This window comes from Onychomys torridus, chromosome 9 (genome assembly GCF_903995425.1).
Source record: "Onychomys torridus chromosome 9, mOncTor1.1, whole genome shotgun sequence".
NCBI lineage: Eukaryota > Metazoa > Chordata > Mammalia > Rodentia > Cricetidae > Onychomys > Onychomys torridus.
This window is the reverse complement of record NC_050451.1, coordinates 330,113-346,432: the sequence shown is the minus strand read 5'-3', so window position 1 is coordinate 346,432 and position 16,320 is coordinate 330,113. Positions and strand designations below refer to the sequence as shown.

At 39.1% G+C, this 16,320-nt stretch overlaps 1 protein-coding gene across 1 annotated transcript in view; it reads right to left on the bottom strand.

Annotated features, from left to right (window-relative positions):
* Dnah12 (dynein axonemal heavy chain 12) overlaps positions 1 to 5,034 on the bottom strand; it is a 168,422-nt gene extending 163,388 nt beyond the window's left edge. Inside the window, exons 1-2 of the mRNA XM_036200006.1 lie at positions 4,988 to 5,034; positions 4,157 to 4,359 (exon numbers count right to left, since the gene is read on the bottom strand). Of these exons, the coding sequence (XP_036055899.1) occupies positions 4,157 to 4,326 (170 nt within the window). The 5' untranslated portion in view covers positions 4,327 to 4,359; positions 4,988 to 5,034. The remainder of the gene's footprint in view (positions 1 to 4,156; positions 4,360 to 4,987) is intronic.
* Between the last annotated feature and the right edge of the window lie 11,286 nt (positions 5,035 to 16,320).

Sequence of the window (16,320 nt, the reverse complement as noted above, 5' to 3'; positions counted from 1 at the left end):
TCACATGCCTTGAGACTAAGAAGACAAGGAAAACAAACCGGGGACACATGAACCCTGGCCACATCCAGCAAGCACCAGAAATGCTTACGAGGACACAGCAATGCTGTTGGCATCCCGAGAAGCTGAGACAAATTAATATCTAACTCCAGTCTTTTTTTTTTTGCAAAGAAATACATAGGAATTCTACTTTCATTATTATTAATATAGTATTACAGTTGGAAAACTTTGAGACAGTATATTTTATCAAGCAGAAAATGAAAGTGGTACATATCTGGAAGACTGCCTTGAAAAACAAAACAAAACAAAACAAAAACGGTCTTGTTGTCCATGCAGTTCTGTAAGTAGTACCACTTTTATTTGCTGCTTATTAAAATATTTCTAATAATTTCCTGTCATGTTTCTGTTTGGAACAGTTCATCCCTCCCTCCCTCCTTCCCTCCCTTGCTGTGGGATGTTCAAGTACGTCAAATATGTTGCTCTGATTGGTTAAAATAAAACACTGATTGGCCAGTAGCGAGGCAGGAAGTATAGGTGGGACAAGCAGAGAATTCTGGGAAGTAGAAGGCGGAAGAGAGAGAAGCTGTCAGCTGCCCACCATGACAAGGGAGATGTAAGGCACCAGTAAGCCACAAGCCATGTGGCAATTTATAGATTAATAGAAATGGGTTAGTTTAAGATAGAAGAAGTAGCCTGGCAGTGGTGGCGCACGCCTGTAATCCCAGCACTCGGGAGGCAGAGGCAGGTGGATCTCTGTGAGTTCGAGGCCAGCCTGGTCTACAAAGTGAGTTCCAGGACAGCCTCCGAAGCTACAGAGAAACCCTGTCTTGAAAAAAAAAAATAGAAGAAGTAGATAACAAGAAGCCTGCCATGGCCATACAGTTTATCAGTAATATAAGCATCTAAGTGATTATTTTATATGTGAGTTGTGGAACGTTGGGGGCTTGGTGGCACCTGGAGAGAAGTTCTCCAACTACAAATGGCGCCCAATGTGTTGACAAGAGTTTCCACCTAAAACCTGAGGGAAAAAAAAGATTCTAAAGCAGAGCTAAAAACAGCTTCCTAGTTGTCTCTCTCAAGTTAGCGGCAACCTGCCGGTTTAAGCTACTATGGCGGGTTCCTGGTATGTGCGTTTGACCAGCAGTATGGCGGGAATGAGTCGTTTGCAAGCGACACATTACAAGTGGTGGATTTAGCCTTTGCTAGTAAAAAAAAAAAAAAAAAAAAAAAAAAAAAAAAAAAAAAAAAAAAAAAAAAAGGACCTGGAGAAAAGCTCTCCAACTATACACTCCCTCTTTTCCCTTCCTCCACCTTTTCTTCTTCTATCCCTGGCTGATCTGGACCTTGATAGACAAACTGATCTTGAAGCCACCTGCCTCTGGCCCTCAAGTGCTAGGATTAAAGTCATGCACCACCACACCTGGCTTATTTAGAACATTTTAATGGCATCCACTGTTCTAAAAATACATCTTGAATTCAGTGTTTTGGCCTATAATGCTCTGAACAATCTGCTCCAGTCTCCTCTTCACCTTCTTCCAGTCTTTCCTAGGCTTATGGTACCTTCATGATATTGACTATTGTCAAGTGCTTTGTGCTCTAAAAACATTCATATTTCATGAATTGTATGGTTGTTATCTCCATTCCTAGACTGAGTTTCTCCTATTTGTTTAAGTGGAAGGTTTCTTCCCATTCTTTAGTTTTCTACTTAAATATTGTCCACACAACCCTTTCCTGTGGTGCTCCTGGGATAGTCTTTTGTGTTACTATTATTTTATTTTTTTATTCATACAGGGTCCCACTATGGAACCGAGGATGGACTTGAACTCACAATCCTCCTGCCTCAGCTTTCTCAGTACTGAGATTACAGGCATGAACCACTATAGTCTTTGTCTTGTTTCTTCAAAGTACTCATCATCTAAAGCAGTGGTTCTCAACCTTCTGCTGCAACCCTTTAATACAGTTCTTCATGTTATAATGACCCAACCATAAAATTATTTTTATCACTATCTCATAATTATAATTTTGCTATCATTATGAATCATAATGTAAATATCTGGTTTTCCAGTGGTCTCAGGCAACACTTGTTAAAGGGTCACTCAGCCCTTGAAGGGATCATGACCCACAGGTTGAGAACAACTGATCTAAAGGGTTAATATAATTTGTTTTTCATTACATGTTTACTGTCTTATCTTGATAAACAAACTTGTTAAAGACACAGTCAGTCCTTTCTTATTGTTTTCTGTGACCTTCCTAGTAATGGACACATTGTCATCATCAAGTAATTAATATATATAAATTTGTAGAGAGGATTAAAGCAATGTGGAAGGGATTTGAATACTTTTTAGACATGGTAATCCATAAACTAAACCTTAATTGCAAAGCATATCTTTATTTATTTTTTCCAAGGCCAGTATGTTTCTTTTTTATTTTTGTGCTTGACTTCAGGTGGTTGAATTATTTATAAGCATTATATTAATTCCCATGCAAAACTCCAAGACACTTGTCTGATTCTAATTGGCCAAAATCCAATATATGAGTCTGGACATTCAAGACCAAAACCACCATGTTGCTTGACTTTTCCATTAGCAGACATCATGGGTCATGACAATGAGAAACTGTAAGACACTATTGAGTAACATCCTAAGAAGCCTCTTCTAAGTCTTCTACAGTACTGAGGAGAGTCTGCAGAATGAATCAGGTAAGAGGCTCGAGAGGCTTGGTGATTCAGAGCTCCTGCTGCTCTTCCAGAGGACCAGCATTTGTTTCCCAGCACCTGTGTTGGGCACAACTGCCAGGGGATACAATGTCCTCTTATGGTCTCTTGCATGTACATGAGCGCATGCACAGGCACACATACCACACAATATTTTGTGAAAGAATGAAGACAGCAAAAGATCTCTAACGGCATATACAATGATGTTAGTTAATATTTGTAGCTGGAGTTTTCTCTCTGGGTCCTGCCAAGCCCCAGCAGTCTGACAGCCCACTTATAAAATAAACACACACACGCTTATATTATTTAAACTGTTTGGCCTAATGGCTCAGGCTCCTTGCTAGCTGTTCTTATATCTTAAATTAACCCATTTCTATTCATCTATACTTTGCCACATGGCTCATGGCTTACTGGTACCTTACATCATCTTCCTTGTCATGGCAGCAGCTGACAGTGTCTCTCTGACTCAGCCTTCCACTTCCCAGAATTCTCTTCTCTGCTTGTCCCACCTATACTTCCTGCCTGGCTACTGGCCAATCAGTGTTTTATTTATTAACCAATCAGAGCAACACACTTGACATACAGAATATCCCACAGCAAATATTCTTCATAAAATTAGGTTTAAATATGAGTAAGTGAAGGATGAGATTATAAAAATAGAAGTCTTAAGGAAGTTATATGATTCCATACCTGTTTAATTACAATGTGTAACTACCAAAATTTAAATGATTGTTTTTGACAATATGACCATCAAACAATGTGGCAGTAAAATTTAAGTCAGTTGTAAAACCACTTTTAAAAGAAGTTGACCAAGAAGGGAAAGTCCTGATTCTTTTACCGAACTCAGTCCAGTTCTAACACAATAGCAGACACAAGAACAAGATACTTACTGCAGAACCAACCACTCGGGCCAACTCGGGTGTGTGAGCAAATGACTTTTCTGTTCCTTGGTTTACTCATTTAAAAATTATTGATAAATGGAGTGGATAATTGGCTCAGGACCCAGATTCAATTTCCAGCACCCACATGGCAGCTCACAACTCTAGTTCCAGGGGATCTGATCCCTCTTCTGACTTCCCTGGGCTCTTGCATACATGTGGTATACATACATAAACTTAGGCACACACACACACACACACACACACACACACACACACATAAAATAAATAAATATTTTAAAAATAAAATTAACAATAGTATATAACTCATTGAGGTTCTGTGAGAAGTATAGGTAATGTGATAGGAACAATATCTGGACAAGCAAGCACTCTACAAAATTGGCTATCATTATGATTAATTCTCAATTTCTTTTCTGATTAATTTGAATTTGAATTTGAATCCTTACTTTATCCATGGATGGCATATATAGTTTTTTTTTAATATTTATGAGTCTATTACACTAATCATTAATTCCAAGAAATAATTATTTACTAATATGCTACTTACACTAACTGGTTAATTTTCTTCTGCTGCTCCTTAGATCTTCTGTACTTTAGCAGCTCACTTTGTTTTGGTGTGTTAACACCTATGTTTTTTGGGGGACGGACAATAGGGGGCAACTTCAAGTTCAAAGCCTCCTTTTCTGCTGATATGGCAGTTGTGTTGGGATTTGACATCTTGGTCTCCTAAGGATTAAAATACTCTGTACCCTGGAAAGAAAAGGTTCATACAGACACTCTTTCATGAAATCAAGCATCACTGTATTTAGTGTCTCTTACACATAGACAGCATAAACAAAGCTCCATACCTCCTCAGATGTGCTTGCCAAGCATGGTAGTGGTTAAAGAATGGCAGTTGAGAGGAGTGGGGCAGGGATTCTAAACATAGCTCTATCAGCCACTTACTAGGAAGAAATGAGGCCAGACATTCTTTCCCTTAGGATCGGAAATCAAGGAACTGAATTAAGTGTGCTTTGAATAAATAGCCTTTCAACTCTAAAACCCAGGGTTTGTTGTTTTTCCCCTAGAGGCAAACCACAACAAAATCTAGCCAGGCAGTTGTTAAGAGAGAATGCCCCTCCCCCTAAACTGGTATTTAATATCATTAACATTTTTTAAAACATTATTGAATCAGTCTGGCTAACATCATAGAAAGTTATAATTGACAAAAATAGTCATACTTAATGCACAGCAAATGTAAAACATATAAACACTCAACAATTTAACTACGGTATCAACTACACTTCCCCCAAAGGCCCCCAGGATTTGGAAGTTTGTCTGCAGGCACCCAAGTCATAAATCTCAGAGGGGAAGGAAGGGAAATGCAGAGAGCCGTCACCTGATAGTCACCCACAGATGTCTTTAAGAGTTTCTCCTCTAGTGAAGGAACTTGAATAAGGAAGGTTGAAAGCTCCAGGAAATATCCAGTGTAGGGTGTAGACAGTCCAGTAGAAACAACATCGTCACTATGGAAACTGCCCTGGCTGCCAGGAAGGGCTGAAGGTTGCTGGAAGAGGCAGTTGCAGATAGATGTAAGATTAACAGTCACACAATTTTTCACTCAACTGAATGGAGTGCAAGTTTTTTGTTGTTGTTGTTGCTGCTGCTGTTTTACTAACTGCCTTACAGTGGAAGGAGTCCAGGAAACAGAATTTTCAAATTGTAGAAAAAGGGATGAGGAGAAAATTAAATCCACTGGAAAACACAGATTTGTATAAATATTCATAATGAAGAATGGAGTCTACAAATGTCCTCATAGTGACCTTCTGTAACTGTTATAACTAATGCTCAATATAATTTACCTTGCTTCTATATTTGCTATTGTTTATACAACACTTTCAGGAAGTCCTTACCTGAAAACAAGTTAAGGTGCAAATTTTGCAGCTATGCTTGAGGAAAGAATGTTGTGATTTGAAACTCCTGTGAATAGTCCAGGAAGATTATGGGGGATAAAAAAAATTCTTGGGGGCTAGAGAGATGGCTCAGAGGTTAAGAACACCTACTGTTCTTCCAGAGGTCCTGAGTTCAATTCCCAGCACCCACATGGTGGCTCACAACCATCTGTAATGAGATCTGGCACCCTCTTCTGTGTACATAATAAATAAATAAACCTAAAAAAAAATTCTTGTATTTTTTTGCAGTTAGCATACCAAAGAATGGGTTTCACTGTGAGATTTCTATACATATTTCTCTTTCACTTTTATGTGCCCTCCTGTTCTCTCCTCACACTAGTTCCTTTTTTTTTTAACCTTTCTACTTTTAAACAATCTATATATTCAAACAGACATCCTGCACATGAGACTACCTGGGATATATGTCTATGTCTGGCTTGTTTCACTTGACATGGTCTGTCACATTTAATACCTTGTCCTCCCACCAGCTACAGCCTTCTGTCTGGTGTGCCAGTGGTAGCATTTTATATTGGTAGTTTCCAAACTCCTGGCTGGTGGTGGGGAACAGTGTGTGGACACATTCCTTCTTCCTAGATCTTGACTTTTCCCCAGGACCTACAGTTTTTGCCTTAGTATATTTGCTTCAATGATTCTGTCAGGGTTAGCTTATTTCTTCTGTTTGCATGGTTGGAGGGGTTCCTCCCATGCCTAGTCAGAGGAGCTATTTGGTACTGAAGGTTTTGGAGAGTTTAGCGAGAATTTCCTTCTTCCCCTGGCTGAAAAGCATAGTAACAGGGCTTGTTCTCAGAAATGCCCTTATTCACCCCAGTCTGGGAGGAAAGGAGGTACAGCAGACCACAATTTGGTCCAGAGTGTGCTTCTCAGCCCAGAACATATTTCTGCTTTAAATTATTTTTTTTTGCAGTTTTCAGATGGTAAATTTATTGATTCTTGAAACATTTGAGTATCTTCTGTGTGCCAGTCACCATGTCAGAATTTTGTGTGTGAAGATACACAATATACTACTATGTCTTGCACATAGTAAGTGAATTCAGTAAGAGAATGAACTTTATAGAACTCTGTAGCTCAAGTATTGGTGTGTATAAAACAAAACAATTGTATAGTTTTTAATGCTATTTTCATTAGGCTAAAGTACAAGGACTAGAGGGAAGGCAGGGAAGCTTTGTGTGATGTACAAGCTCTCAGTCGTTCAAACAGATTAATTTAGTGATGTAGTGAAGAGATTTTATAGATATAATCAAGTCACCAGTAAATTGACAGTAATCTATCAAGATCAGCATTATCCAACTTGTCTCTATCAATAGTTTTGTTTTGTTTTTTTTTTCAATATAATGTTTCTCTGTAGTTTTGGTCTTTCCTGGGACTCACTCTGTAGTCCAGGTTGGCCTCGAACTCACAGAGACCCACCTGTCTCTGCTTTCTGAGTGCTGGGATTAAAGGCATGCACCACTATGCCCAGCTCTCAGGAAAGTTTTTAACTGGGGCTTGCTTACAGTTTCAGAGGTTCAGTACATTTGTCATCATAGGCAGGAGCATGGCAGCATGCAGATGGACTTGGTGCTAAAGAAGCAGCTGAGAATTCTAAATCTGTATCCACAGGTAGCAGGAAGAGACAGAATCTGAGATTGGTGTGTACTTTTTGAAACCTCAAAGCCCACCCCCAGTGACCTGCAACAAGCCCACACCTCCTAATCCTTTCAAATAGTGCCATTCCCTGATGATCAGGTATTCAAATCTATGATCCTATGGGAACCATTCTCACTTAAACCACTACAGCATCAAAAAAGATTACCCACCATGATCAAGCTGGCTTCATTCCAGAGATGTACATATGGTTCAACATAGATAATTAATAAACACAATCCACTACATAAACAGACTAAAAGACAAAAACCACATGATCATCTCATTAGATGCAGAAAGGGCATTTGACAAAATCCAACATCTCTTCATGATGGAGAAACTAAATACAAGGGACATACTTCAACAAGATGAAGGCAATTTAAAGCAAGCCCATAGTCAACATTATCCTAAATGAAGAGAAACTCAAATCATTTCTACTCAAGTCACGAACAAGACAATGATGCCCATTCTCTCCATACCTATTCAATATACTACTTGAAGTCTTAGCTAGAGCAATAAGACAACTGAGGGAGATCAAGGGGATACAGATAGGAAAGGAAGAAGTCAAAGTGCCTTCATTTGCAGGTGATAGGCTTTTATATAGTAAAGACTTAAAGACTACTCCTGTTAACTTCCACAGCTTATCAACACCTTCCACAATGTAATAAGATATAAAAGTATCATACAAACGTCAGTAGCCTTCCAATATACAAATGACAAATATACGGAGAGAAAAAACCAGGAAAACAATAACTTTGACAATAGCCTCAAAAAAAAAAAAAAAATCTTGGGAAAACTCTAACCAAGCAAGTGAAAGACTTGTATAATAAAAACTTTAGAAACTGGGCAATGGTGGTATATGTCTTTAATCCCAGCACTCAGGAGGCAGAGATGGGTGAACCTCTGAGTTTAAGGCTAGCCTGGTCTATAGCGTGAGTTCTAGGGCATCCCAGGCTACACAGAGAAACCCTGTCTTGAAAAACCAAACCAAACCAAACAAACAAAAATTTTAGGAAATTGAAGAAAAGTCTGAAGAAGAGAAGACACCAGAAGATGGGGTGATCTCCCACGCTTGTGGACTGGTAAGATTAATATTGTGAAAATGGCCATCCCACCAAAAGCAATCTACAAATCAATGTAATCCTCATCAAAATTCTCACACAGTTTTTACAGAAATTGAAAAAAAAATCCATCTTTAACTTCACATAGAAACACAAGAAATCCAGGATTGCTAAAATACAATCCTGAATAATAAAAGAACTGCTGGAGGTATCCCAGATTTCAAGTTATATTACAGAGCCATAATAGAACAACATGGTATTAACATAAACGCACACACATTCATCAAGGAAATCAGATTGAAGACCCAGACATGAGTCTACACACCTATGGCCATCTGATTTTTGACAAAGAAGCCAAAAATACACTTTGAAGAAAAGACAGCATCCTTAACAAATGGTGCTCTTCAAACTACATAGCTGAATATAGAAAAATGGAAATAGATCCAGATCTATAAACCTTTATAAAACTCAACTCCAAATAGATCAAGGACATCAACATAAGATTAGATAATCTGAATCTGATAAAGGAGAAATTAGGGAATAGGTTTGAACTCATTGATATAAGAAAGGACTTTCTATTCCAAATAGGACACCAATAACACAGGCACTAAGACCAACAATTAATAAATGGGAACTTGTGAAGCTAAAAAAAATCTTTGTACAGCAAAGAACATCATCATTTGGACAAAGCAGCATCCCACAGATTGATTTCCTAATTATATATCTGATAAAGAGATAGTATCTAAAAATACATAAATGACTAAAAAACAGACTATCAAGAAAAAAAAATTTTAAATGGGGCACATAACTAAGAGTTCACAAAAGATGTACACAAATGGCTAAGAAACACTTCAACAATGTTTAGCATCCTTAGCCAGCAGGGAAATGCAAATTAAAACTGCTTTGAGATTTCATTTACCTATGTCATAATTGCAAAGATCAATAAAGCCAACACCACGTGCTGGTGAGGATGCTGAGAAAGGGAAGCATCAATTCACTGTTGGTGAAAGTGCAAACTGAAATTGCCAGTACAAATCAGTGTGGAAGTCTCAAAAAAAAATCACCTTCAAATCAACCTACTTCATAATCCAGCTATATAACTCTTGGGCATATACCCAAAGGACTTTACATCTTACTACAGAGATACTTGTTCATTCATGTTCATTTCTGCTCAATTCAGAATAGCCAAAATTTAGAAACAACCTAGATATCCATTAACAAAATATGGCACCTTTACATATTGAAATATTATTCAGCTGTTAATAAATATGAAATTCCAAAAATCGAAGGTAAATGTGTGGAGCAAGAAACAATGATCCTGAGTAAGGTAATCCAGATTTAAAAAGGCAAATATTGCATGCTTTCTCTTATAAGTGGATGTTAGCTTTTAAGATTTTGATATGTGGTCCTCAATCCAAATAATCACAAAGGTTAAGTATGTAGTAAGGGACCAGAGCGGATGATGGACTCTTTTAAGGAAGGGGAAATGAAGTATGGGGAGATAAAGGGAAACTAGATTAGGAAGGTTAAGTTGGAATGGTCTCTGTTTTGATTTTTACTTTGGAGGGTTTTTTGTTTTTGTTTTTGTTTTTGGCAGGGGGGAAGAACACAAAGTTGGGTGGATATGGAAGTGTAGAGGACCTAGAAGGAGTTTGGGAGGAGAAAAACATGATCAAAATATATTACATAGAAAAAATTATAAATAAAAAAAGTAAAACAAAATGGAGACTATTAGGAGGGAATACAGGAAGAGACAACTAGCACTAAAGCCTATTTGAAAAGCCATATGGAAACCTACTACTATAAATGCTTCCTAAAATATATATGTAATGGCTATCCTCGGGGTCAGCTTGACTATATCTGGAATTAACCCAAGCAGCTGAGTATACCTGTGATTTTTCTTGAATGAATCAGTTGGAGTGAGAAGGGCTATCCTAAATCAGGATCTTTTGTGTGGGAAGTTCCGCTTTAAATCTGGGCCATACATAACTGGATGTCAATATGTAAAAGATTACAAATAGATCCATATCTGTCACCATGCACAAAACTCAAGTCCAAGTGGATCAACATAATCCTGTTACACTAAACTTAATAGAAGAGAAAGTAGGAAGTACTCTTGAATGCACTGGCACAGGAGACCACCTCCTAAATATAACACCTAAATATAGCACAGACACTGAGAGCAACAATTAATAAATGGGACCTCTTGAAACTGAGAAACTTTTGTAGGGCAAAAGACATGGTCAATAAGACAAAAAGGCAGCCTATAGAATGGGAAAAGACCTTCACCAACCCCACATCTCACAGAGGACTGATCTCCAAAGTATATAAAGAACTCAAGAAACTAGACATCAAAATACTGAACAATCCAATTTAAAAAATGAGCTAAAGAGCTAAACAGAGAATTCTCAAAAGAAGAATCACAAATTGCTGAAAAATATTTAAAGAAATGCTCAACATCCTTAATCATCAGAGAAATGCAAATTAAAATTACTCTGAGATACCACCTTACACCTGTCAGAATGGCTATGATCAAAAACACTAAAGACAGTCTATGTTGGAGAGGATGCAGAGCAAAGGGAACACTCCTCCACTGTTGGTGGGAATGCAAACTTGTACAACCCTTATGAAAATCTGTATAGCAGTTTCTCAGAAAATTGGGAATCGATCTACCTCAAGACCCAGCCATACCACTCTTGGCCATATATACCCAAGGAATGCTCAATCATACCACAAAGATACATGCTCAACTATGTTCATAGCAGCACTATTTGTAATAGCCAGAACCTGGAAACAACCTAGATGCCCGTCAACTGAAGAATGGCTTAAGAAGATGTGGTACATATACACAATGGAGTACTACTCAGCAGAGATAAACAATGATAGCATGAAATTTGCAGGCAAATGGATGGAACTAGAAAAAATCATCCTGAGTGAGGTAACCCAAACCCAGAAGGACAAACATGGTATGTACTCACTCATAAGTGGATTCTAGATATAAAGCAAAGAACAATCAGACTGCAACCCACAGAACCAGGGAGGCTTTATAGTAGGGGGGACCCTAGGATGACTGTGGCTTATAATAAGATTCGGTTTTACTCAATTACTGGGCAAGCATCAATGAAACATTTCACTATTAGGATAAGAATTTATACTGTATCAAGCTGATAATAGAAAAATAAATAAACAAATGAAAATGAAAAAAAATAAATCTGGGCCATATCTTCTGAAGGTAACCTATATAAAGGGCATGGAAGAAAGAAATTTATTTGCTCTTTGCCTGCTTACCCTCACCCTTGCTGGCAAGTTAATTTCTTCACTGGTATTAGTGCCTACTTCTTCAGGAACCCAACTTTTTGGACTGAACAACTATTGGATTCTTGGACTTTCCACAGAGAGACAGCCATTGTTGGAAAAGTCCAACCACAGACTGTAAGCCACTCTAATAAATTCTATTTATACATATAGATTCATTCTATCACTTCTGTTTCTCTAGAGAATCCTGACTAAGACAATATACATATATGAAAGGAATTTAAGTGGAGTCACCATATAAAAGGGGGAACAGGGCTGGAGAGATGGATCAGAAGTTAATTAGCACTGACTGCTCTTCTAGAGGTCCTGAGTTCAATTCCCAGCAATCACATGGTGGCTCACAACCATCTGTAATGAGATCTGGCACCCTCTTCTGTATACATAATAAATAAATAAATCTTAATAAAATAAAATAAAAGGGGAGACAATGCCCCAGCTAGATCAGTATCCCAGCTAGATAATTTATGACACCAAGTAAAACCTCCAGTGCTAGGAATGGGTTATATCATATTAAGTTGTTGGCAAAGGGGTCCCACAGATTCTCCCCAAGCACACACCCCAAACATCATAGGCTATTGCCAAGGCTATTGGTTACTCCCCACAATGTGATGGTAAGGACCTATTACTTAAAACACCACTTACTTATGCCTTTGAACATGGAGAAAGCAAGCTGGTAAGCTTCACCTTACTGACTAGTATTTATGGTGCTGAAAGGTACACTGCATGCTACTAGAAGAGAAAGGTCATCATCAATATCACCAAGATACAAACTCTGTGACCTACAACAATGGCCTGCCTGCAAGATACACTGCTGTAATAATAGTATAAACAGCACAAAAGTAACCAACCACTTTTAGTTGGATGTAAGGCCCATTCCATGAGCTGAAACACATACCTGACACTGTTAAAATGGCCAAGAACCTAATACTGGATAGGTAGGTCATAGGCTTAGGGGAAAACCTACTACTATTATTCTGCTAAAGGAACATGGCAATAAAATTACTCCTAATGACATAACTTTATACCCATAGATCAATGTATCAGTCAACCCTCATCAGAGAAGCTACTTCTTTCAGCAGATGAGAATTAGCAGAGACTCACAACTAAAAAGTGGGGAGATTGTTAAAAACAAACTGAAATTAAACGAAAGAAAGAAAGAAAGAAAGAAAGAAAGAGAGAAAGGAAGAAAGAAAGGAAGGAAGAAAGAAAAAGAGAAAGGAAGGAAGGAAGGAAGGAAGGAAGGAAGGAAGGAAGGAAGGAAGGAACAAAAAAAACAAAGAAAGAAAAATGTGCAGAAAGTAAGAGACTTTGGAGCATTCAGTTCCAAATAAATGTCCTTCTTAAACTCCCTTCCCTCAAGACTCAGAGATTGTCTTAGTCAATGTTCTATTGCTATGAAGAGACACCATAACCACAGCAACTCTTATAAAGGATAGTATTTAATTAGGGCTGGCTTACAGTCCAGAAGTTTAGTCCATTATCAGTATGGTGGGAAGCTTGGCGGCACACAAACAGACATGGAGACATGGAGAGGAGCTGAGAATTCAACAACTGGGTCAGCAGGTAGCAGAAGAGAGAGAGAGCTACTGGGCCTGGCTTGGACTTCTGAAACCCGAAAGCCCACCCCCAGTGACACACTTCCTCCAACAAGGCCATACCCATTCCAACAAGACCACACCTCTAAATTTTTTTCAAGTAGCTTCACTCTAATGACCAAGCATTCAAATAGTTTAACCTATGGGGTCCATTCTTATTCAAACCACTACAGAGACCTATTCAGAAGAGGAAACAGATAGTAAGAGCAGAAGTGGTAGATGGGTTCAAGGAAACAGTGTCTATCATACAATAGGACTGATATAAATATGAACTCATAGAGACTGTGACAGCATGAACAAAATATGCATAGGTTTAAACCAGACAAAATCCCAGCTCTGAAAAGAAATGGCCAGGCCAGGGTAGGGCACACCTTCAATCTCAGCACTTGGGAGGCAGAGGCAGGAGTATCTCTCTGGGTTCAAGAACAGCCTGATCCACAAGGCAAGTTCCAGGACAGCCAGAGCTACACAGAGAAACTTTATCTCAAAAAAAACAAAAATAAAAAATTTTAATTTAAAAAGAAAGGAAGAATTAGGCACAATGTTCCACTACTAACCAAGGTCTTTGTAATTGATACATGCTGGGAAAGGGAAAATAAGTTTTTTCCAGTGGAGTGTGTGTGTGTGTGTGTGTGTGTGTGTGTGTGTGTGTGAATTTGTTTTGCTTGATGTTTTTGTTTTTTCATTTTTTTTTCTTTCTTTTGACTTTGAAAAGAGAGAGAGAGCATGAAGTTGAGTGGGTAGGGAAGTGGGAGGTGTTGGGGAGAGGAAAAACAGGATAAAATATATTGTATGAAAAAATTTTCAAAGATTTATTTATTATGTACAGAAGAGGGCGCCAGATCTCATTACAGATGGTTGTGAGCCACCATGTAGGTGCTGGGAATTGAACTCAGGACCTTTGGAAGAGCAGTCAGTGCTGTTAACCTCTGAGCCATCTCTCCAGCTCCAAAATTTTTTAAATAAAATTAAATAATCAGGCTGGAGAGATGGCTCAGATGTTAAAGGCTAGGCTCATAATCAAAAATATAAAATTAAATGATAATTATATGTGTGTATGATGGTGTCAGGGTGGCAATGTCATGGCATACCTGTGCAGACAACCTTGTTGTCCTTTTAATCATTTTTTTCCTTCTATGTTATGGAATTATCTTTTTGTACACTGTGAAGATGTGTCCTTGCCAAGGTATCTTCTGATTGGTTTAACAGAAGAACTGACTGGCCCATACCTTGGCAAGAAGAGATTAGGTGGGAGAGACAAACTGAGAGGACGCTGGGAAGAAGAAGGGCAGAGGCACAAGAGTCTGAGGAGTCTCAAGGAGACATGGAGAGAAGCAAGATGAACTTGCCATGTTGAAAAAGGGTACCACCATGTAGCACAGCATAGACAAGAAATGGGTTAATTTAAGTTATAAGAGCTAGTTATAAACAAGTCTAAGCTATTGGCAGAGCATTTATAATTAAGTCTGTATGGTTATTTCGGGGTGACAGCTGGGACACAGAAAAACTCCACCTACACTTCCACCTTTACATGGGTTCCACGGATCGAATTCAGGTTAAGATCCCAGGTAGCTGTTTTGTCGCCTGAGCTATCTTAACCAGCCTGGATTGCTTAGCTTTTTTAACACGAAGTTTTAAGAGTTCCTTACATATTCTAGGTGCAAGTCTTGATTTAGATATTTTGCAAATATATGGTCTCTTGTTTTTCTTTTCTTTTTTTAAATTTATTATGTGTTTTAATTTTATACATCAGTCATGGGTTCCCCTGTCCTCCCCCCTCCCACCCCCACCCTCACCTTCCCCCCAGGCCCTCCCCTCCATTCCCATGTCCTCCAAGACCAAGACAACCCTGGGGACTCATTTAAACCTGGTGGATTCAGTACAGGCAGGTCCTGTCCCCTCCTTCCAGGCTGAGCATGTGTCCCTGTGTAAGCCCAAGGTTCCAAACAGCCAGCTCATGCACTAAGGACAGGTCCTGGTCCCACAGCCTGGGTGCCCCCCAAACAGATCAAGCTATTCAATTTTCTCACTTATCCAGAGGGCCTGATCCAGTAGGGGCTCCACAGCCCTTGGTTCATAATTCATGTGCTTTCTTTTGATTGGCTATTTGTCCCTGTGCTTTTTGCAGTCTTGGATTCAACAATTCACGCTCTTGCAGTCCCTCCTCTTTCTCGACCGTTGGACAACTGGAGCTCCACCTGGGGTCTGGCTGAGGATCTCTGCATCCACTTCCATCAGTTATTGGATGAGAGTTCCAGCACGACTGTTAGGGTGTTTAGTCATCTGATCACCAGACTAGGTCAGATCAGGCTTTCTCTCGACCATTGCCAGCAGTCTACAGAGGATATATATCATTGTGGATTTCTGGGGACCTCTCGAGCACTCTGCCTATTCCTGTTCTCATGTGGTCTTCATTTATCATGGTCTGTTATTCCTCGTTCTCCCTTTCTGTTCTTGATCCAGCTGGGATCTCCTGCTCCCCTAAGCTTTCTTTCCCTCAAATCTTGCCCTTCATTACTCTCACTGTCGTCCAGGTTGTTCATGTAGATCTCATCCATTTCTCTTTCATTGGGTGATCCCTGTGTCTTTCCTAGGGTCCCGTTTTTCTAGGTAGCCTCCCTGGAGTTGTGTAGCAGTCTAGTCATCTTTGTTTTACATCTAATATCCTCCTATGAGTGAGTACATACCATGTTTGTCTTTCTGAGTTTGGATTACCTCACTCAGGATGATTTTTTCTAGATCCATCCATTTGCCTGCAAACCTCATGATGTCATTGTTTTTCTCTGCTGAGTAGTACTCCATTGTGTATATGCACCATATTTTCTTTATCCATTCTTCAGTTGAAGGGCATCTAGGTTGTTTCCAGGTTCTGGCTATTACAAACAATGCTGATCTGAACATAGCTGAGCAAATGCCCTTGTGGTGTGATTGAACATTCCTTGGGTATATGCCCAAGTGTGGTATAGCTGGGTCTTGGGGGAGATGGATTCCCAATTTTCTAAGGAAGCGCCATATTGATTTCCAAAGTGGCTGTACAAGCTTGCATTCCCATCAGCAGTGGAGAAGAGTTCCCCTTGCTCCACATCCTCTCCAGCATAAGCTGTCTTCTGTGTTTTTGATCTTAGCCATTCTGACAGGAGTAAGATGGTATCTCAGAGTCGTTTT